The sequence below is a fragment of the Limanda limanda genome, chromosome 2 (genome assembly GCF_963576545.1).
Source record: "Limanda limanda chromosome 2, fLimLim1.1, whole genome shotgun sequence".
Taxonomy (NCBI): domain Eukaryota; kingdom Metazoa; phylum Chordata; class Actinopteri; order Pleuronectiformes; family Pleuronectidae; genus Limanda; species Limanda limanda.
The window spans coordinates 28,894,841-28,917,665 of record NC_083637.1 but is presented as its reverse complement, the minus strand read 5'-3'; the positions used below and the strand labels follow the sequence as shown (position 1 = coordinate 28,917,665).

General features: G+C 41.4%; 1 protein-coding gene across 1 annotated transcript in view; it reads left to right on the top strand.

Annotated features, from left to right (window-relative positions):
• The window catches only part of rims1b (regulating synaptic membrane exocytosis 1b), a 73,883-nt gene extending 51,921 nt beyond the window's left edge, over positions 1-21,962 (top strand). The window contains exons 19-34 of the mRNA XM_061085573.1: positions 208-270; positions 754-831; positions 2,780-2,899; positions 3,655-3,744; positions 5,226-5,303; positions 6,580-6,693; positions 7,211-7,350; positions 8,174-8,277; positions 8,385-8,545; positions 8,817-8,972; positions 14,173-14,390; positions 17,892-18,036; positions 18,168-18,280; positions 18,703-18,804; positions 19,032-19,171; positions 19,275-21,962. Of these exons, the coding sequence (XP_060941556.1) occupies positions 208-270; positions 754-831; positions 2,780-2,899; positions 3,655-3,744; positions 5,226-5,303; positions 6,580-6,693; positions 7,211-7,350; positions 8,174-8,277; positions 8,385-8,545; positions 8,817-8,972; positions 14,173-14,390; positions 17,892-18,036; positions 18,168-18,280; positions 18,703-18,804; positions 19,032-19,171; positions 19,275-19,481 (2,029 nt within the window). The 3' untranslated portion in view covers positions 19,482-21,962. The remainder of the gene's footprint in view (positions 1-207; positions 271-753; positions 832-2,779; positions 2,900-3,654; positions 3,745-5,225; positions 5,304-6,579; positions 6,694-7,210; positions 7,351-8,173; positions 8,278-8,384; positions 8,546-8,816; positions 8,973-14,172; positions 14,391-17,891; positions 18,037-18,167; positions 18,281-18,702; positions 18,805-19,031; positions 19,172-19,274) is intronic.
• The last annotated feature ends 863 nt before the right edge of the window (positions 21,963-22,825 follow it).

The window sequence follows — 22,825 nt, the reverse complement described above, 5'->3', positions numbered from 1 at the left end:
ATATTACTAACAGTTTGAAATTAGTCTTACTGGTTTTGTTAAATCATTCTCTATTGTTAAATTCAAACTTGATTGAAACTCAGAATTATGATTTCCTGGTTTCTGTCATTCATAACTTCACTTTGCCTGTCTGAGTTGCCATATTCTTTTTTTGTGTTTCCTCTGGGTTGTTTCTCATTTGTTCACCCATCCTCATGGCAATGACAGTGAGGTCCTGGAGATGCACAGGTCAATCCGGGGCGGGAGTGCCGAGTGCCTGCACACTAACAGGTAACGAAAAGGACTTAAAGAAAAGAAAGACAACCACCACTCAGATTTATTTTAATACAATACACCATTTTCATCATTTTCATTCTCACTATACTTTAACAACTTCATCGTAACACAATGCTGACATTGTCAGTGCAAACACAGTTTGTTAATTATCCTGACTGCATCTTATATGTCTGCTTTTGTGCGACTGCATGAACACAAATTCTACATATGTATGTGTCAAGTAGTTGAAGTACATTCATAAGTACGTGTCCAACTATTGTCTACCCCCACAACTGTCTCACATGAACACACACAACATACTGGTCGGTGTGTGAGGGGATTACAGACCCGCTTGATGGATGACCTCAAAGAAGTCAAATCTCTTCTTATTCATTTCTATCTTGTTTATTTTTTTGCATTGGATGTCTTCACTCACAGCCAATGTATTGTATTTTCTTTCTCTTGCTTTTTGTGCATGATCTCCACTCATAAAACCAGGGGCGTAGGTAGACACAGCAACACACTCCCACCCAAAATGCCCCTGTTATCAAACGGTATCCATAAAGATATTTACAGGTAAGTGCTTAGCGCAACAGGCGTTCTTGCGAACCCCTCTCTGTGCCTGTCCAGCTTTCCCAGACACATTTGTGGAGTTGGTTGGGCCATTTCATTGCGGTGGTGTTCTCGCAACGCAATAAATGGCCATATGTCCCCACACCGCTGTGCTGCTTGTGTTTCCTTTGGATGGAGTGTTGCTTTGTCATGTGCTGCTTTAGCTGAATGTATGTCCTGCTTTCACCTCTGTATCATGCAATCCTATGAAGCTTTTACACTGTGAATCATACATAGGTGACGTCAATACAGTATTTCTTTTCATTTTTAAAAACATCACAGAGACTTTTAGACTGACTTTTTTTTATAATTTCTTGAGAGTCACAGATGCAGTGGAGAGAGCTCTGCCATCTGGATATCTTAAGCCAAGTGCCAATAAAGTGTTGTTTGACTAAAACTATGCTGTCAGATCTTAAAAGTTAGAGTTAAACAATCAACAAAGGATGATATTGTGAAAATAAGTTGGAAAAACCAAGCAAGTGTAGGTCTGCGATCTTGATCCAGATGGAAATATGTGAGTAACAATGAAATGGATTGGCACAAAATTTGTTGTAGACACGAATGCTCCCAAAAAAATGAATCCTAGTGACTTTGGGGTTGATATTTCTGGTTGTGAGCGAAACCTCTCGTCAAATATTGGATGGGCTTTATTTTATTTTCCCCTTTACGATGGATTGTTTTAGCTTTAGGGATTCACTGCTAAAAAATACCTGTAAAACATCAGGATGTGAATACTGACATTGATATAATTGATATCAGCATTTAGCTCAAAGTGCAGAACATTGTCTTCTTTGTTCCTGGAGTTTTGTGATGTCTTACAAGCTCATTCCGAATTAAATAATAGATCAATTTATTTTACTTGTATAAAACATCTGGTAGCATTTTACTATTAGCATTATAGGAAGTGTAGGATCTAGACTGAGTTTGACCAACATTAGGGACTAAAATTGTAACAATTCTATTTAAATATGTGCCTTGCAAGTTTCCCAAACGTCTACAAAATGCTGTAGTTGCAGTACCACATAGTAACGACAGTCGAAAACTTGTGGGATGATTTGAAGATGGTTGGCAGTACTGTACACAATCTGTCAGTCACAGTTAGTTGGTCCTTAAACATATTAATCAGATGTTGATCCTTGAATCATAATTTTCACCACATCCCGTCAGAATGTTCTGAATTATAGGGAACTCTTTTCTTTTTTTCTGCCTCCGAAGCAGCATTAAAAAGTCATGATCATCCATCAGATTTACAGTAATGCTTCAGTCCTGGCTGTAAAAACAGACAGACAGACTTCCTGTCTAAGCAATTTCCTCTATTTCTCTCTGTTCTGCTCTAATCCCTTTTATGACAGTCCTACACATTATATAGATTTACTGTGGCTTGGTTTCCTCACCACGTGCCGCCTGAACGACTTTAGATCTGTAGATTCTGTTATGTAATCAGCATTACATGTAATCTCTCCATATATATGGTTGGGGTCAACCTACAGGGAGGGCAAGAGGAACCATGTTCATTCTCTTACATCATTTATTATGTAAGACTATAGAATATGTGTTCATTTAGTGATTTTCGGTTTCCGGTCATAACCAGCATCATGCAGCAGGTACATTTCCACTCTAAGGCGACCCAGTTTTTTATTTTTTGAGAATTCTCTGTTTTTGCTGTTAAACCTTGAGATGCAGCTGTGAGCAGGAAACCATTTTTTTAATTTGCACCATAATGTGAATGTGGCTTCTTTGTCTCCTGATCATCCGCAAGAAGCCTCCTGCTTAATTTTGTGCTTGTGTTTTTCCACTTAGTCTCTCTCTGCTTATTTCTGTTGAGTTGCATGTGTCATTTTTGTTTCCTCTCGCCTTTCTTTGCAATGCGGGTCTTTCCCTGCCTGGTGTTGGCGGGGGCTTTGGCGTACAGCTCCACCCTCCCCGCATGCCTAAAGAGCAAGGCACCCCACAGACAAGAGGGGGTTAGCACCATGCCTCGTAGCATCCTCACACACCGTGTGCTCAGGTTCACTGATGAGGTCACGGTTAGGTAAGAACACACCCACTCCACACACCATCCCCCGTCCACTCACCACCCAGAACCTTTTCTTTCGCCCCCTTTCCTCATGTGACAACACAAAGCAGAGGCTTATACATGTACTGACGAGTGCAGAGCATTAAACAAACAGTAAGCCCTTGTTGCCATCCTTGTGCCGCATTAGTCCTGAAAACATTATTTGCAATGTCATGCGATGGCACAAAGTCAACCATCTGTTGGTTGTCACCCAACAGCATGACAAACATACAGCTGTGAGTGTGTGCAACAGAGTAACGTGAACGCTGGCTGCTCTCCTCTTCACTCATTCATTTCCTCTCTCTCTCTCACACACACACACAAGCAGTCCCCTCATCCACTTAGACCTGGTTCCCATGGCAACTCACCAACCTTCCATCTGAGTGGTCTCGCAGTGTATGGCCGCTAGGAATGACTGGCTATGATAAATGGAGATACAGCATCAGAGCCATTCCATGTTACTGCACTGTCTGATGGCCTTCCCTTTTCTCTCTTTGTCTCTCTCTGTCTGCTTCTCTTTTTTAACATTACCTCTCATAATCCTCCGTTTTCTGACTTTCTCTCTTTCCTTTTGTCTGTATCCTAAATATCACCCCTTTGTTCTGCCACGTTATTCTTTATCTCCTCTTCCTGACACCCCTCCTACATCCTCTATCCATTTACATCCTGTCTCCATCTCTATTTTTTCTCTACTGTATTTCTCTCTATGTTGCCATGTTGTGGCGGTGCAGCGACCTGCAGCCGTCGCTGGACAGAGTGAGGAGTGCCAGCACCACTTGTCTGAGACCAGACACCAACTTTCACTCCCCTGACAGAGACAGGTATAAAAAGAAAGTTACATCACATGAAATCACACATTTACAGGAATCAAATTTAATTTGCTGATAATTTGCTGACACTGATAATTCAGTTTAAAAATGAATTCACAGTCAATAATCAGAGACTCCGCTGATAGCTTTCAGTCACAGCTTTCAAATCAGTATTCTATTGACTTCATGATTGAATCATTCAATATTATGGGTTCACAATGCTGCATGACTTCACCTCAATTCATGTCATTTGTCCTTTTCATACATATCTGAATTTGCCATTGCACACCTTGATAAAAAAAAGAAAAATTGCACACTTTCAGAAAAAAAGCATCTTCCTTCTGTTAAGGAGTCTTTGAAATATCTATAATTTGGGAAACGCCTGTAGATATTTTTGTTCCTTAAACTTTACAAGCAAACAAATTTCAAATAATGAATCATGAATAATGATGCTGTTCTGTACATGGATCCCAGGTTGGTTTACTAAGGGCAGCTTTAACTCAGACGTTTTGGGAATTCGCTTTTTTCTTGCCAGAAAGTTGAATAAGAAGATCAATACCACACTCTTTACCACTCACTCTTAATATGAGGCTACAGCCATCAGCCAGTTAGCTTAGCTTAGTACTTAGACTAAAAACGGAGGAATTTCTAGCCTGGCTATTTTCAAACACTCACAAACGCACTACCCATGGCGGTGAAACAGTTCCACACATAACCTCCCGTAAAACCAAGTATTGTTTATAAAAGGAAATGCTACTGATGATTAACAAATCAAATAACAAAAACTGAAAATGGGGAATCTGTGCAAAGATGAAATAATCTGCGTAAGTCCTTTTAATATTCGAGTTTTAGTATGGCTTAAACAAATGGGTCTCTCCTCTTGAATGAAGCAAAATAACCATTTTTACAGACCCTGCCATCTTCCACTGGTGTTGTTATTTGGAGTCCAACTTCGGTCCCACCCTGTTAATATAGCATCAAATGACTTATTAGAACCAAATATAATCAAACAGGGAACTTTGAATAGACCTAACTGTGATACCTAAATGACACATATTTTGACTTTTTAGTTGGACGTGTCCAAGCTGCTAACATGGAAGGGACAGAGATAACCGTGATAGTTCTTATCTTTCTTTAGCAAAGTTAACCTTGTCTAGGTTAAAGCATCATATAAACCGTACAGAAATAAGAGTGGTATCAATCTTCATCTAATCTACACCAAGAAGGTCAGCAAGTGTATCTCCCCAGATATGGGATAAAATCCTTCCAAGTTCCAGTGTATTTACTACTATATTAGTTTGTTTATGGGTGGTTGTGATGCTCATATTTATGACATGACCTAAAAAAGACAAGGCAAATCTTTTGAGTGATATGCCATGAAATTTAAACAGAGTTTCATGTTTCACTGCCTTGACTGTCCCTGTACTCATTAACCACCAACCCTGGTGTCCCCACCTCCAAATGCTCCTCCTCCCACCCCTCTGTCCTTCTAGGTGCTCCAACTCTTTGCCCCACAAGACTCCCCCAAGTCCCCGGATCATAGTAGAACATGTAGCCCCTGAGGAGGAGAGGTATATCAAGCCTGCTCTCCTCTGCTGTGCCGAAACCTTTAAACATTGAGCTGCAGCTCTGCTTGCCTGCTTAAACCTTCCTGACCCTACATTGTGAAGCCTAAACTGAAGCCCAGAGCTCATCCCGTGGATGGTAGCGTCGCACAGATCTTGCGATTGGCAGTGTTTCTTCCCCTTTTCCTGTAAATATTTGTGCTCTAAGGCTGTGTAATCCCTCTTTTATACTGCGGCACCTGCTCTTTCTGCCGAGCACCTGCTCTGAATTTCCTCACTTCTCTGGCTTGAAAGCGCTTTCTTTGCTGTAATATTGTTGCTGGCAGAAGAAAAAAGTTCCCTAAATGTACAATTCTCAGCTTTATATTCCTTTTATAAACCCTCTAAACCAAACCATTTAGTCTCATTCTTATGGTTTTACATTATTTAGAACATGCCATATATATCAATATTCAGTTTTACCATTGTGTGGTACGTCATTTTCCATGTCCTGTTTTTTTCTTTCTTCACCTCTCTCTCTCTCTCTCTCTCTCTCTCTCTCTCTCTCTCTCTCTCTCTCTCTGTGGTTGCTGTGGGCTGAAACAGGCGGGGTAGCAATTCATCAAGTCCAAACTGTCAAAGGGGCTGCAAAAAGAGCCTCGAGGGAGACAGGTAAGATCATTCATAGATGTATTCATTCACTCACTCGCCTTATTTCACCTCCTCTCATTATTGTCACCTCGATCCTCTCACTGGAGGGATGATGTCTGACCATGTTGTTGTCCAATCTGGAATATTGGTTTGGATTTGTGCAGTTGGTAGGTGAATAAGGTTGAAATGGAAAAATATTAGCTATAAACATGCTACGAGTTGCAATCATTTGACTTTTACACATAATTAGACATTTTTTTTCCTGAAAAGATAAAGGATGTTTGCTGACCGTTTAGTTTAGCTCAGCAAAATGACCAGAAACAACAACCCATGTCCAAAAGGTACCAAGGGTTCTGATGTGTTGACTTTGTTCTCGTCAAACTAAATATTGTCATGTTTACACTTTTTTGCAGATTAAAGAAGTGAGAAATTAAAACTTAAATAGTAACCTTTAAAGTTGCTGACAGGTATTTTTTTCGAACTTTCAAACAGGAATAGATTTGCTATATTATTGCAATATAATACATGTATTTTGATTGTGGATCATTCCATTTTAAATCCTTTGCACACATTGAGCCCCGAAAAGAGCAACATTTTATGGTTTTATGTTTAAATTCATTTTTATTTCCTGGTGCCTGCCCACTGATGGCAGTCGTATCCAGCCCACCTCTATCCTGAGGGGCAGTAGGGGGAGAGGGGGCCCGCTGAGGCCCTTTGGCCAGACAGCCCTGGCTGGGTCCTGTCCAAACTCGCCACGGCTAGACAGGTGCATGTCCCTGCCAGAGCAACACCTCTGCTCCCCTGTGTGCTGATTTCTTCTCTTGCACTGAGTGTGCTAACACTGTATGCACAAGTACCACAGGTATTTGTCGTAACTCAGGAAACAAAAGTCATGTTCATTTGAAGAGGCATGATATCTGTGTAAGCAGGTTATATGATCTTGTTATGTAGATGAGGTACATTTTGGGAACAACCTGGTCTGAAGCTGTTAGTGTAAAGGATTACATGTAAAATTACATCCAAATATTTTAAAACCGAGATATGTATAAATACTGTGGTACCATGCATTCTGTGTATAAACACATACAGTGCCACCTATTTTTCCTCTTGTACTGACGACTCCGACTGATTCCTCTCCCAACTTGCCCTGTCGACCTTAAGTATTGGCTGTTTGTTGCTTTTATGATTTTGTTATTAGCGCAACTTCCGTTAATGAGGATCACAGCTATAACAGTTTGTTATCCTTCCCTCTCTGCTTGTGTCATTATGTTCCTGACGGTCAGAGCACATCCTCACGGCAGCCCCTCTCCAACAGGGACTCCCTCATCAGGTCGTAGGGGCAGGCAGCTGCCGCAGCTCCCTGCAAAGAGCAGCAGCGTAGAGCAAGGTATGTTGTGTGGGAGCGATTCAATAATCTCAAAGTGTTAAAAGCTATTTCCTCATTTATATACTCTAATATATGCCTAACAAATAATGTGGAGTTAAGGAGATGACATAGTTTCACTTGCAGAGAGCTGAGACGTTACATCTTTAAACACAAAGCACAAAATACAAAGACTTATCAAATGTCTTGCGTCGGTAACATTACCTTTTGCTATCACTTTAGAAAAAGCTATTACATTTTTAAGGAAGTTTTATGAGCATATAACAACACATTGTCAGCTTTGAATCAAAGCAGTTGTTTGAGTGTTTGGTGGATGATCAGGATCTACCAAACAGATGGTGAGGGAGCCTATGCAGAGAATAACACTGTGTATCATCATTCTAATCAACTCAACAACCTTTTTGAATATGGCTACACTACAGACGTATGCCAGCTCAGAGCATAATGATTGCTCTGGTCGTTCTAACCTCTTGTTGTTGGTTATAGCTGACAGATGGGTGGGGTTTGCCGGATGGGATTAAACAAAGGTGCTTAAATGATCTGTGTAGACAGTCACAGTCTTTATGCTTTGGCCGTTGATTTCTGTCATTACAACATAACATCCCTATCTGACTTTCCCCATCTTTTTAAACCCAGCATAGCATCAAATAGCATTTTATCCTAATACATCAGTACAGATCAGTACACATCATGCTCCATCTAGTGTCAGAAACCTGGTCCTGCATCCTCAAGATACTCTGGTCTCTCTCATTGAGTACACACAAATGCTTCTCATACATTTTTTCCTGGTTTTTGTGTTATTTTTTTTCTTTCTCTCTCTTATTCCTTTATTCTCTCTCTTTCTTCTGTCTTTTTGTCCCAGCCCTCGCAGTAGAGGAGCGAGCCCGACAGGCGCAAATGAAAGTACATTCCTACCGGCCTTCAGCCTCCCACGACCCTGAGACGGACCTCAAGACCAAACGGGAGGTCAGCGTCCATGTCTTCCTGCACTTGATGAGTTATAAATAAATGACACATTTTCTGTGCAAAATCATCACGTCTCTCCCCTCCTGCACGTCTCTCTCTGTTTATAGATGTATGCGGAACAGCGGCGTAGCAGTGACAACATGTCGGCGAGATCATCGGACAGTGATATGAGCGATGTGTCAGCCATCTCCCGTGCCAGCAGTGCCTCTCGCCTCAGTAGCACCAGCTACATGTCCATCCAATCAGAACGGCCTGGGGGACGACTCAGGTCAGTCCTCATTGGCTTCTCTAAATCACGGTTACTCACATACAGCCAGTTTAACCTCTGTGAAATACACCTACCGTACATGTTTGGGTATTGTCTGTTCTATGCATGCTAATCACTGTGTGTCTTTCTTTTTTATTTATGCATGTCTGCATGTTTCTGTTTTTTTTGCATGCCCTGTGTCCTCTATCTCCCCACACGCACACAAACACATATAAACACATACAACATGTGGATACATGATGAACGGTGGATCCAAACAAACTGAACACAGATCCAAGTCTTTAGAGGAGGAGGAGAAGAAGGACAGGAGGATCTCGTGGGGGGTGGAAGGGGAGGAGGAGAGGAGGAGGGCGACAGGAAAGAGACGTTTCTCTGCGGAGTTGAAGCGCAGGAGACACACTGTTACAGGAGACGACACTGAGTCCAGGTAAACATCAATAGATGCCCAATGGTGAATTTACTGATGATGGCACAAAATACATCTTCATTCCCCACATTCCCATCCGTTCAAGACAACAGCACACAACGGAAACTTGAAATGGCAACAATTACAGACAGTTTCTTATAGTGCTCTGCAGGGAAGACAGTTTCCTTCCTCGCTTGCACCGTCCAAAGGGAGGTTATGGGCTACAGAACAGTTTTCTCTCAACTTGCAGGGGGGTTCAATGTCTAACTCACTGACATTGTAGTTAGTTTCGAGGTGCAGTTAGTCTCACTCTTATGAGAACGATTCATTTGATTTTATTAGGACTTTGTGTGAATTCCAAACAAGTTTAAAGGAGCGCTCTGTCAATTATACACAGGGGTGGACTGGCCATCTGGCATACCGGGCATAATCCCGGTGGGCCGTTGACCCAATGTGGGCCGGTCTGGTCCGCTATGTTGTTGTTTTTTTTTTTTTCTCTTCTTCCTCTCTAAATTCCCTCCAATTGGGCCGGCCAATTGGCTACAGAGGGCTAGCAGTGTGTTGCCAGCATCGACACATATTATTGGTCTATTGTTTGTCATTGTCAATCAATCATGGGCTGACAGGCTCAGAGAGCCCTGACAGTGCTGTCAATCACAACACAAACCGGGGGCGAGGGGGGCGGGACCTCAAAAAAACGCCCGGGTGGCGCTGAGAAGCATCGGGAAAAAAAGCTGAAGTCTCTGGAGGTGGAGGCTGCTAAATGTGCCAAACTGACGGACCTATGTGGTGCCGGGTTCACCAGCCCAGCAGCAGCAGGTGCGCCGGGAGACGAGCGAGGAGGACTCGACAATGATGAGCGAGTGGAGGCAGACATGTGAGCGCGCATTTTCAATTTTCAATACATTCTCCAAACTGGCTCGTTACTTGAGCAGCGGAGGTTGGCGTCGCACGCCTCTACCCACGGCGCACCTCTCTCTCTCTCTCTCTCTCTCTCTCGCTGCCCCCTCCCTCCTGAGATGTGCAGGTCCGGTGGCGTGTTTGCCGTCGGGGGGGGGGCAGCGCGAGAGGTTGGTCTATCCCTCCGCAGGTTCACCTTCAGAAATCTTGTTACGACTTTTACTTCCTCTAGAATAGGATAAGAGATAGTGTCTTATTTTGTGTGCCAAGATCTGGTTTCCCTTTGCTGAGTTATCATAAGGGGCATTGTGTATCACTCCTGCTACTGATGAGAGGTCCATGTTTAGTGATATTTACAGAATGTTTTAGTGGTTATACTGCGGTTTATTAATGTTCTTGGGCAGACACAAGAGGCACTTGTTTATAGTTAATTCTTTGTTGTCTCTAGATGCTCTGGTCCATTACTATTTGAACCTCAGCATCTAGGGTTCAAAATTGGTAAAATTATACATTATATGCATATTGTTGTTGTAATTTTTCAGTCAGTTGAGATAAATCTTGAGGAGAAACATTTTGGGTTGTTTTGTGTCTGTATAGACCTACTATAAAAAGAGCTTTGCATTTTTTACTTTAGTTCTTGTACTTTTGATACTTAAGTACATTTCAACACCAGATACTTTTGATACTTAAGTACTTTTAATATGAGCTACTTTAAGACATTTAGAAGACATAAGTTACGTCAATTTAATGGCAGATGTGCTCGGCTAATTATGTGGGCCGGTCTGAGCCAAAAAATGCCCGGGCCGTTTTGTTCTCCCAGTCCAGCCCTGATTATACACATGACAAAATGTTGACTTGTGCCAGTATGTCCTCCCGAACAGGAATGTCAGAATATGGGATCACGTAAAAATGTGATTAATTGAGATGCTGGATTTGAGCAGACATGCATACGTTGCATTATGGTAAATGTGTCTTTAATTTTTGGAGCTTGAACCATACAAGAGACTGAAAATTTACATTTTCCCTCTGCTGCATTTATTTTTCACCATCCTTTTAAAATGGGTCTCCCAATGGTCTCTCAACAATAGATGCAGCACTTAATAAGTGAAATCTCTAAAAAATTTAGGTAGAATATTTTCCTTCTCAGGTAAAATTAGAATCCACATTAATTGTTTTCAGCTTAGTCTGAATCTGATTATTAATGATTGAATGTAAAAATGATTTACTTTAAAAAAAATAATGAAACTAGAAACTAAACTTCCAAGCGTAACGTAAAATAAAAAAATAAAAGATTAAGAACTAAAAAGCAATAAAAAGTCTCATGCTCTCATCTCGCACTCAAAAACACACACAAAGCTTGTGCACTTCCCCGGCTGACCAGTGTCAGTGATTTGACAGGGACAAACAACCCTATCCCAGTGGTCCGTCGTGGACCAGCTGGTGATGTAGTGCAGCTTATTAGCTGGCTAATGTACTGAGGTCTGGGAGGAGGAGAGAGAGGTCGGTTCTTTATGGCCTCACCACGGATCAATCCCAGCAGAGATTTATAAAAGCACAGCCTCACAGCCTCTGACACACTTTGTGGAGTGGGAGGTGAGAAGGAGGGCGAGAGAGTATGTGTTAGTTTCTCTTTTCAAACCAAACACAATCTCAGCAATATGGCTAAAGTATGTGGACAACCGATATCAGAACGAATTCTGAGCTGTCAATGAATTGTGATTGATCGGATGCTACATGGGATTTGTTCTCCTTCAACCACGAGAGTGTCAGTGAGGCTAGTAAGAGCTTGGCTCATCCTGAAGTGTTGGCTGGTGTTGAGGTCAGTTGTCTGGTTCCTCTACATTTAACAGGTTATCACTGCAAATCTGGAGGCACATTATTATTACTATAATATTATCATGTACTTTCGCATCAAACATCACCATAGAAAACCCTGTTCAAATACTTTTGCCATATTGTATTTTCTCAAGCTGAGAAGAACAGAGGTGCATGAACATATTTTCAGACGTTGACTGGCTACTTGCATCCATATACTTCATATGAACAAATATAAATGAAGTTCAAGAGGAATTCCACCAATGTTACTCATCAAAGTCTGGGACATCCTCTTTGATTAAGTGTAATGTGAGAAAATCTCCATCTTTAATATGTGTTTATATGTGTCAGTTGAATAAAGAGAGATAAACAGTTATTATGATGATGGCTGCAAATCAGCTCTTAGGACAGGGCTCGACAGTTCTACTGTTTTACTAGCTTTTGCTACTAAAATAAAATGTGTTATGATTGTAAAATCTATAGCACAGTTATTGCTAAAAATTTAACCCAAGCAGCCTTTATTTTGGTTTGTTTGTTTTTCTAAAAGGTTGAAAACACAAAAATGACAACGACAGGGCCACTATTGCCGGACGCAATGTAAATCATGTAATCCACTCTTAATAGCTTTAGACTTCTGAGGAGGAAGCTGGATAGTTAGATTTAGCCAGTTAGTTCGCTAATTAAATGGCAGTGAACGCAGAGCATGAAATTAATTATTCATCACGTCAAAAGATCGGGTGCAACAAAGCCCCCAGTGGCAGGGGGCTGTGGATCAGGAGGTATAGAGGGTCATCTATTAACCAGAAGGGAGGTGGTTTGATTCCTGGCTCCTCTAGTCTGCATTACAAAGTGTCCTTGGGCAAGATACTGAACCTTTGACAGCTGTCTTCTCATATCCCTTTATAGATTAAAATAAATACACATGTGCTACTAAACTGATTTATATGCTTCTAAATGCTTAACTTAAAAGTCAGGCTCTGTTTCAGGCAGCAGTGGATTTTGTGTCTGTTATAATAATAAGGCTGCAATCAGACAAACTGAAAACATAGGTTTGAATTCCAAAAGCAGAAAATTAAGTCAGTTTCCATCTATTTAAAAATAAGCAGTCAGTCTGTTTGAGAAAACCGGTCATGTCATTTATCTATGATTCAGACCAGGGCTCAGTTTTTAGACAGAGGGGATTTGAATGTGTCAACCAGTGATGGACAGCTGGTCTCAGATCAGTTTTCACTCAGAGTGGGGTATTAATATCTCTCTTGAGTTTGATGATCTGTTCTTGAGTTCATACAGAGGCAGTGAAGTCACACCTAAACATCAAACCCTTTTGTCATCTTTTCTTTTAATCCTTGTTCTTCAACCTTTCTCCCCTGCCATTTGTGTCTTATCAGTTTCAAATAATCAATTGGATGCCACACGTGTAAATCATGCATGAATTCAAGTTTGCTTTTCTTTTAGCTTTTATTTAATATCACCTGTTTGATTCCCCAAAACCTGACATTTCAGAATAAAGAAAATGATTTAAAAATGATTTTGCAATGGACAAATTCCTGAAATGATCGTTTCACGGGCAAAAACACACAATCACAAGATGTTTCTGTCCTACGCACAACTGCACCCCAGTTTCCATTATGTACAAGTGTGTTTGTCATTTTTGTTTTATGTGGTCATTGTGTTATTTGTGTGTGTGTGTGTCTGTCTGTGTGTGTGTTTGTGCAACCCCACTGCATGTCTCAGATCCCTCCTTGCATGCATCCTGTGCTGTGACTGCCCGGACCCTCTCCGTCCTCCAGACCTGGATCCTCCCCTCCCAACCTACCCCTCTGCTGCACGCCCTTCCCTGACTCCCCTGCAGGGGGCAGTGGAAGCCAACCTGCCCCTCCCTAGTTGTTCCTTGGCTCCCTTGGGAGCGGCAAGTATGGGTGACAGGGGCAGTGTGGCCGGGCTTTCCTGCAGCACTTTCACACCCTCTGAGGGAATGGACATGCGGCAGCTCCTGCGAGCCCCTAGGAGGCAGCATGGAGCACTGAGCAACTTCTGCTCTCGGGCAGTGGCTTGTTTGAGGAACTTATTTACATAAAGCCATTATAATTTACCCCCCCAAAGATTGTGTTTTACTTGACTCCAATTTGATTTTAACCTGGATAATTTCATGAAATCATCAATAGAGTAGTGACTGAAATGACAGCACAGTCATGTTACACAAAACTCTATGCTGATTTCAGTTGTGTGTTGTGTTAATATGTTTTAGTTCCTTTCAGTATCATAATTTTACCTTTTCACTCTTCTGTTATTTGATTCACTTTTGATTAAACATCACTCAACAACAGTCAGCTTGAAATCATCGTCTTCCACCATTTGTAAATCCACCATGTTGTGTCTGTGTTCTACTAAAAGGAAGGTACAGTACAGAGGAAGTTGAGACCTGAAAGTCATCCCCTCTCCATTCCACCAGATCACAGTGCCACTCAGCATCTTCCTCTCTCTCTCTCTCTCTCTCTTTCTCCAGCCGGCAGATGCGGTCGTCTATGGGCCGCAACATGCTGAAGAGCTCCAGCGTGAGCGGGGAGATCTACACCCAGGAACGCACTGACGGCAGCCAATCAGACACGGCGCTGGGCACTGTGGGTGGCGGCAGCAAGAAGAGACGCTCCAGCCTCAGCGCACGGGTGGTGGCCATAGTTGGAAACCGTCGCAGTCGCAGCACTTCACAGATCAATGGCCCCGGTGAGTTGCCATGGCAACTCTAAAATGTTCAGTGGTGGCTCTGGAGCCCACTGGTTACGTTTGACGTGAATGTGGCAATGTTCTGCTGAAAAGGGAACTCACATGAATCATTATTGCATACACTCATATTGGTGTGATAGTGTCAGCATGTCACATTCAGGGTGTGAGGGTGGTTACTGAGGAATAAAGGCAGTAACAACACCATGCTGCTCAAATATAGGGTCGACCAATCATCTTCCTTCTAAGTTGAGCTGAGTGTAAAGGAGGTACATCACTTCTCTGAAGACATTGTTTATTTGATCTTTCTTTAAACAGGCTGTCACGCCTGTCATCTTTTTCTAGACAGAACTGAGAACAAGAAACATACACAATCAGCAAATAAATAAGAAAGAACAAAGTGTTACTTAATGAGAGTAACACAAGGACGCATTTAAAACAATTAGAACAATCATGAAAAGCATCAGAATACAAAGATGTAAAATCCCAGAGGGGAGTGTAGGACTGCAGATGCAGGACAGTTTACAGCTCATTCCATTAAAAAGATGCATGTCACCTGAACCCTGTTCTGGCAACGTTAGTGCAAGTGCAGTGGATATCAAAGGTAAAGAAGTTACTGGATCATGTAGAGACTGGTTTTAAATGAGAGAAGAGATGTGAGGTAGCTTGGGAGTTTCATCAGTGGAGTTTTATAAATGAATAACATGACATGACTGGAAGGATGTCCATCCCACCGACTGATAGAGAGAACAATGATGACTAAAGCACAATGCACTGTGATACAGAGTTAAACTGCTGGAGTGTTGATTGGGAAGCATGAGTTAGTTTTACGGTTGGCAGAATACATCCTTTAATTTTCCTAGTTTGATTTTAAATTTTTGGGTTGAATACTGAATAGAAATATTGATTGATAGTGTGCTGTTAAGGCAGATTCCTGTATTTTTGTGAATAACATAGAGTAGAGGGGAAGAGATATTAACAAGTAACAGAAGTTGGTTTAATACAGTAAATGTTTGGAGGCTAAAGTGATGGATGAGTCTGGGGTTACTATCAACTGTTCATTTAAAAAAAAATTCTGCCAAAGCCTTAGTTTAACCTTCCCCAAACCTAATCTTGATTTACTTTAAATTATTTGTTAATAATTCCAATGATTCCATGTTATTTAAATAACGCGGCTTGACTTAAAGGTTCAGTGTGTTGACTTTAGTGACATCTAGTGGTGAAGTTGCATGTTGCAGTTGAATACCCTTTATCGCACCCTCCCCTTCCAAACAGTACAGAGAACCTGTGGTAACCTTCAGAAGATGTTTAGTTTATCCACTTTGGACTAGTGTAAATATTAAGTATTGATATATAAAGAGCCCAGATACTGAAGAAATCAGTACCAGAATCAGACAAAATTGCATTTTTGGTCCTCTATTGGTGCATCACAGTGTTTTGTCCAGTGGGGCAAAATAACTGATTAATAATCAGGCAGATAACAAACACTTGAGTAGTGACACTATTTGTCTATCTTGCATATTTTTACTGCTCTGTGATGTTTCGATAGCAAAAGCTGAACAAGATCTCAGTGAAACAGACATTGATCCGCAAGTGCTAGTGTTGTGTGCTGATCTTTTTGACCTGGACTCTCTGACACAGCCTGATTGGTTCCTTCAGTTTACCTTATAGCTTCATGTACCTTCTGTTTGCCTGGATTACTGCTCTCCTTAACAACACGATTTCCCTGCGACATTCATTACCCAAAAGCTTTTATTTAATCTCCACCACATGTAATCTATGTCCGCACTGATTTCACCAAATTATGAAACCGTGTTTCGCATTGAAGCAATCGTTGTGTTTTCAGTGGATTTGTCCCGAGGAGCAGATTGTACCGGAGCACCACAAATTGCAAGTGTGCTTTTGTTGTGTAAAAGACAAAACCTCTGCCTCCCCCGACACGTGTCGCGAAGACAAACAACCACATAAGTATGTTCCTGAGAGCTCCAGAACATCGTGGCCAGCTGAGAGCCCCTCGCAGCTCAGCTCCCAGCCACAGTGCAGAGTCTCGCTGGTCTGGGCCTGGCAGCCACTTGTACCACAGGGTGGTGTACGACTCACGATGAAAGCCAAGTGCTGTGCTCCACCTCTTTGTAGTAGACATAAAAAGCTATTAGAGAACATTAGGCCTAAGGGGGGCTTTTGGCTCTCTGCCTCATGTAGAGAGGAGAGAGAGAGGAAGTGGAGATAGTGCAGAGATCAAGCTTAATTTGAGAAGTCGGTCTCGTTCATGATGGATGTGAGCAAGTGAAGGTAAGGGAGAAGCATGTTTGAGTTTGTAAACGTGAGGATTTTCATGGGACCAGGAGGTAATAGTTTATACATGCAACGGTTTATTCTACGTTATCTATTGGATTGACTGTATGTGCTGTTGACTGCTGTGTGCAAAGATTCATCTCCTGCTTATCATATGAAAGGGATGATAGGATAAGCAGCTACATCTTCAGTCAGGAGGTGAACACATCCCAGTCTGAGATGTCACAAAGTGTTGTTCTTTTTCTACCCAACAATTTCCTGTTTACTACCATTTCTGGATTCAGCAGGACATGGGTGCGACTTTGGCTGTGACTTACAAAGGGAGATCACAGACTTCTTAACTGCGTCTGTGATGTTTTACTTCCTGTAACCATGATTGAGGAAGCAACTAATAGTTCACTTCTAATCCATGGATAAAAAGGCTTTGGAAGTTGGGCTCTCTCAGAATAATGTTTTTGGCTTTTATTTAACCACTAGGAAATCTTTCTCTTAATATGGAAATCTTTCTCTTAATATGGAAAAAATAACCCTGATGATCTCATAGCAATGTCATCAGTCATTTGTCCTCAGTGTAAAGGCCACACATTTACACAGTGAGCATGTGCAGTTTTTTTAAGTAGGTGTTGCTTGATAGAATGGAACAAGATGCTTCATGAGAAATGTGCTATAACTTACACTTGTGACAAAAAATCACGTGAGGAAGAACAAGGTTTAAATAATGCAATTTTTTTGTCCTCATTTTCATGTTCTATATGAAACATGTTGTGAATTAAGAGTAAAATAGTTGGAAGAAAATGTTGACATTTTGGGAAATATGCTTATTTGCTTTCTCGCCAAGAATTGGGTGGGAAACTCTTTCTCAGCTGCCTGTAGGAATTTCCCAAAATGTATAATTATAAAAACTAATTCCAAATGTTAAACTTACTCCATAAGACAAATGTTTTTGTTAGATCAACTTGACATAGATTCCATAGGAATTAAATTGTCGTCTACTTTCATAATTCCGTGGTTTGGAGTCAGTGTGCCAGCTTTGCTTTTTTCATGTGTGCTGTTTTCCACTATATTTGTACATTATCTTCCTTAAACAGAATCAGCATAATACAGGGTAAAGTTGTACCTTTACTCTGAGTGAAGTGAAAAATAACTATAATAGCATCTCTGACAACATCATTGGGATTTTTTCCCCTCCATCTTTCCTGTTCCATCCAGAGGGGAAGAGTAAGAAAGAGAAGGGAGCACCTATCCAGAGGAGCACCGAGACAGGAATGGCCGTGGAGCTGACCAGGAACATGAGTCGACAGCCCAGCAGAGAGTCCAACAATGGCAGCATGAATAGCTGCACCTCGGAGGGAAAGTGAGGAAACCATCATTTTTTTTTCACCCAATGTCAGCTGGGATTGGATCACCTTTCCCTGCAACACTCAAATGATAATGGATGGAATGGAAATGGATATTTAAAACTGTATTTCTGTGTTTTCTGTCTAGTCTCATCTTCTCTGGAGTGAATCTAGGTGCCAGCAGCCAGTTCAGTGACTTCCTGGATGGTCTGGGACCAGCTCAGTTAGTGGGCAGGCAAACACTGGCTACTCCTGCAATAGGTATGATACGCTCTTCTCTTCTTTAATATTTTTTCTCCATACATTGGATGGATATTTTCTTTAATAATTTATGTAAGTGCATCTGTCTAGGGTATTTCTGTCTACTCAGATCAGTCAGTGGTGTCATAACTCATACCAAGTCAGCAGTTTACTAGTATACTATCCTAGAGATGATTGCAAGAGCAACGGTTACAACATGAAAAATATACGGGGGGTACGTAGCTGAAGATTGAATGTCCAAAGGGGTGCGGGACTGTAAAAAGTTTGGGAACCACTGCCTTATAGGATAGAATGACACCATTTTATTTCCCAAGTCAAAGGTCGACTTCCCCTAACCCTAACCCTAACCCATAAAGTTATTGACTGGTTGGATTACAAGTGCAAGGCTTTAATTCTAGACCTGCTCTTCGTCTGTTTCTCAGGTGATATCCAGATTGGTATGATGGAGAAGAAGAGCCAGTTGGAGGTGGAAGTCATCAGAGCTCGAGGACTCGTACAAAAGCCAGGATCCAAATCTCTCCCCGGTAATGACCTGACCCACATTTAGATACTGAAGGGCAACTAATTCCTCCCTATCTCCCTCTCAAGAGAGCATTATTATGTGATATACACCCAGGCAGTGTAATCCAGTGCATACACTCAGCTGAAGCTTTTCCTCATAAAGACATGTGAGATCTGATTGAGATTGGGTTGGTGACGCACTCTGTTTCCCCACTAATGGCTTTTTCTGTTGCTTTGCCTCTGCATTCAGCTCCATATGTCAAGGTCTACCTGCTGAATAACGGAGCGTACGTAGCCAAAAAGAAAACAAAGATTGCACGGAAAACACTTGACCCACTGTACCAGCAAGCACTGCTATTTGAGGAAAGCCCACAGGGTAAAGTCTTACAGGTAAGTGGGACATGTCTTTCCTCAGCAGAAGATCACTCCAACAATATGATTCAGCAGGACGAACTAGAGCTGCTTAATTTGAACGATTTTTTCTTTCTTTCAGGTGATTGTATGGGGAGATTACGGCCGCATGGACCATAAAAGCTTCATGGGAGTTGCACAAATCCTATTGGAGGAACTGGACTTATCAAGCACAGTCATTGGTTGGTACAAGTTATTCCCACCGTCCTCCTTGGTGGACCCGACACTTGCCTCCCTAACACGGCGAGCTTCCCAGTCGTCACTTGACTCCTCAGGAGTCCGATCCTAGTGGACCAACAGCTCTACACCGCTCGGCGAGTAACAAACTCAAGAAACTAAGAGTAGAGAGACAAATAGAGAGAGGGGGGAAAAAACTAATAGCGGAAATGTAGAACAACAATCAGAAACAGTCACAACGAGAAAGCTTTGTTGAGATCTGACAATCACTCCTGTCGCTGTTAATTTTGTCTGTTGTAGGGAGCGCCACGTTTCAGTGTTTCATATCCATTCGATGAAAAATCGTATTGTTTTTTCTCTGTGTATGCTGAAGAGGCAGGGCTGTCCACAGACAAGCTGTAGCTCTTGAGACAGGAGACGAAACAGTGTCAGAGAATCAAAAGTGATGCAGGGTGGTTTTTAACTGAATCAACAATAGCAAAGAAATGTATGTAAGCGTCGGAATGTATGGACTCGAGACAGAGGTGATCACACTCCACCCCTGCAGCTGGCACAGTCCTCTCTGCAGTGGCCTCCTCCAGAACCCCAACAGACTGCCGCACTCCTGCCCCCAGGCAGGGTGCTCCCACCTGGGTATTCAGTCTGGAAGCACAGGGCCTTCTTCTGGTGCCTATGACCTTGGAGCCACATCTCTGGTCCCGCTCTCTGTCAAAGGACCCTCTCTTTTCAATATGTTTACCATGGCTGCTCCGAGGCCACACTGTTTTAGTGTGTTTGCTTTGTCGTTTATTTCTTTCCCTTTGTTACTACTGGCACAAAATGTTTTTAGAGTGCGTAAAATGCTCATGATAATGTTGTCAGTCTGGTGTGTGCATGGTGAGAAAAAACTAAATACAGAGAGATAAAAAAACGGATCTAAAAACTATTAAATGTCTGCAAGTGTTATTCAAGGGGGGTGCTAATGATATTGCCACAGCTTAGATTTTTACACTTGACAGCGGGCAGAGTTGTTTTCCTTGTTGCACCTCTGGCAGAAGTCCAGGCCAGTCGTCTTTGTATAGATGTATATTAGGCCTCTCAAGAGGTTGACCAATAAATAAGATATATGTCACTTTGAAATCACAAGGATACAACATCACTGTAAAAAAAATTTAAAATATAAATCTTTGTTCACCTGTGCAACGGCAAGATAGGAGCGTTTTATTTTTCACATTTTTCGGGAAGTGCAGTCCTACACCCCAGCACGTTTGAGGTTTTTATCCAACCCTTAGTTTACATTATTTTTAAATTTTAACACAAGCACAAGAGCTTGATTTTTTTACGACAAAAAGTCTAACTTTTTGCAAAAAAAAATACATGACGTTAAAAAAAGGAAAAAAAGAGATTACTACCGTCACTCATTCGGTTCATTTCATTGTCTAGATATTAGAAAACACACAAACAAACAGAGGAGAAGAATCGCTCACAGTTTCCCTTGTTTGTCTCTGTGAATGTCAAAGTAACGAATCAGACTGATCTGTCCCGACGTCAACACTAATGGCCATCCTCCGTTTGGCCCGCAGACTCCTCCCATCGAGGAAGAGGCGGGGCCAGCATGACTTAGGAACCTGTTCCGAGCTGCATGCACATTTTTGTAAAACAGAACAGATACAAAAAAAGATACTGACCTAGATACGTGTGTTAGTTCCACATACTCTAGGGCCGCTTGTATGTTGCATGCAGTTGTACAGTTTGCTCGTACTTGAATATTAAAGAAATAAAACCAAGAAACAGAAGCCATTCCCATTACGCAAAGACATCTGATCTCAACTGCAGTCTACACCACGTCCCTCAGTCCGGTGCTGAATGTCTCTCAAACTAAATCCCAAGATTGTGTTGTCTTTCCTCGAACCTCTGGAAGATGTACTGTACTGTATGGTAGTACTGAGCAGACCTCACAGCCCCTCTTACTGTTATTCCACATCATAGTATACCTCCAAGGGGCTGAGATGATGTATGAATAAATATGTACAAATCAGATCCACCTATATGAAAATATGAATTATGTTTCAACATAATGATTTCAGATATGCTAACACATGAACTGTTAAATTATGTAAAGAGTTAATGCACAGAGAGTCACACACTGTAAATACTCAACAGCCATGCACTGGGTTTTCATTGGGCTGAGTGATAACTTCACAGGGGCCAAGTCATGTAATGAGGAGCGATTAATACGTCAATAGGGACCATGCAGTGGGACAACACAGAGCAGTGGACATGGGTCACATGCGGCTGAGCTCAAGCACACAGCCGCCAAACCTCCAGGTGTACCACTGCTCTCAAAGTCGACGCGTGAACACTTCTTTGGGCTTCAAACCCAGTGTTTGAACTCCGACCATGCTCAGTCCCACTTCAGAAGAGTTGACCTTTCTTTTCATCGTCCGGTAAAGCTGATTTCCCCTTCTTTTTAGTTTTTTCTTAATTTTTCTTTGTCAGTATTAACAGGAAAAAAAATTGCTGATTGTTTACAACTTCTGTGTTCCACTGAAACAAAAAGAAAATTAGAAAAAAGTAAAGCATTCACTGCAACATTTCTTGTTTGTATAACAGATGTGGCTCAAATTATGTGTATGTTTTATATTTAAAAAAAAGTTCATTTTTATTATTTACAAATAAAAAGAATGTGTGGAAGAAAACCTGCCTTCTTTGTGATGTCTCACTTAGCCAAAATAACACATATATGTATATATATTTAAAATTTCTTGTTATACTATCAGCCTGCAGTTACCTGTGACATTAGGCCAAAAGGTCACAGTGGAAAAACTTTTTTCTTCTTGGCATGTTCTAGGGAAGGTTTTTCTTTAGTCCCATAAATGACTTTGTTCATGCTTCATTTATCTCAGCCTGAACTTTGAAAAATAAATTAAATAAATAAATCAGTCGTTTGCACATTACAATTGTTGCATTGTATAATCACATTTTTGAAAAGTAGGATACACAGACATACTGAATATGATGTATTCTGTTTTCATATATTAGCAGATCTCTCCCTGATATGTGGCAATAAATAAGAACTAAAAACTACTAATGTAACAACCGGACTACCAGTCTATTCATTACTCTAAAGACTTATATTATCTATTTTAATCAACTGTAACCATTGTTCAACGGAGTCAGAGTCTTTGCAATATACCAACATGCTAAGGTTTACCAGGGCTACTGTTTATATCAGGTGTCCCAGCTCCATTTAATATGGTATGCTAACATTTGTTGATCAGCATGGAACTCAAGTTGAGCTGAGGACATCCAATTAACTTTGCGTTTTTGTTGAGTTCTTCCATCCAAAACCCAAAATGTCAACCTCATGGTAATTCAAGTGGAAAAGTCAGGGGATCATCAAGTCAATTAGGAGTCATCCTCTGGGAACCACGATTGACGATGTTTCATACTTGTTACAGGAAACAATCACGTAAA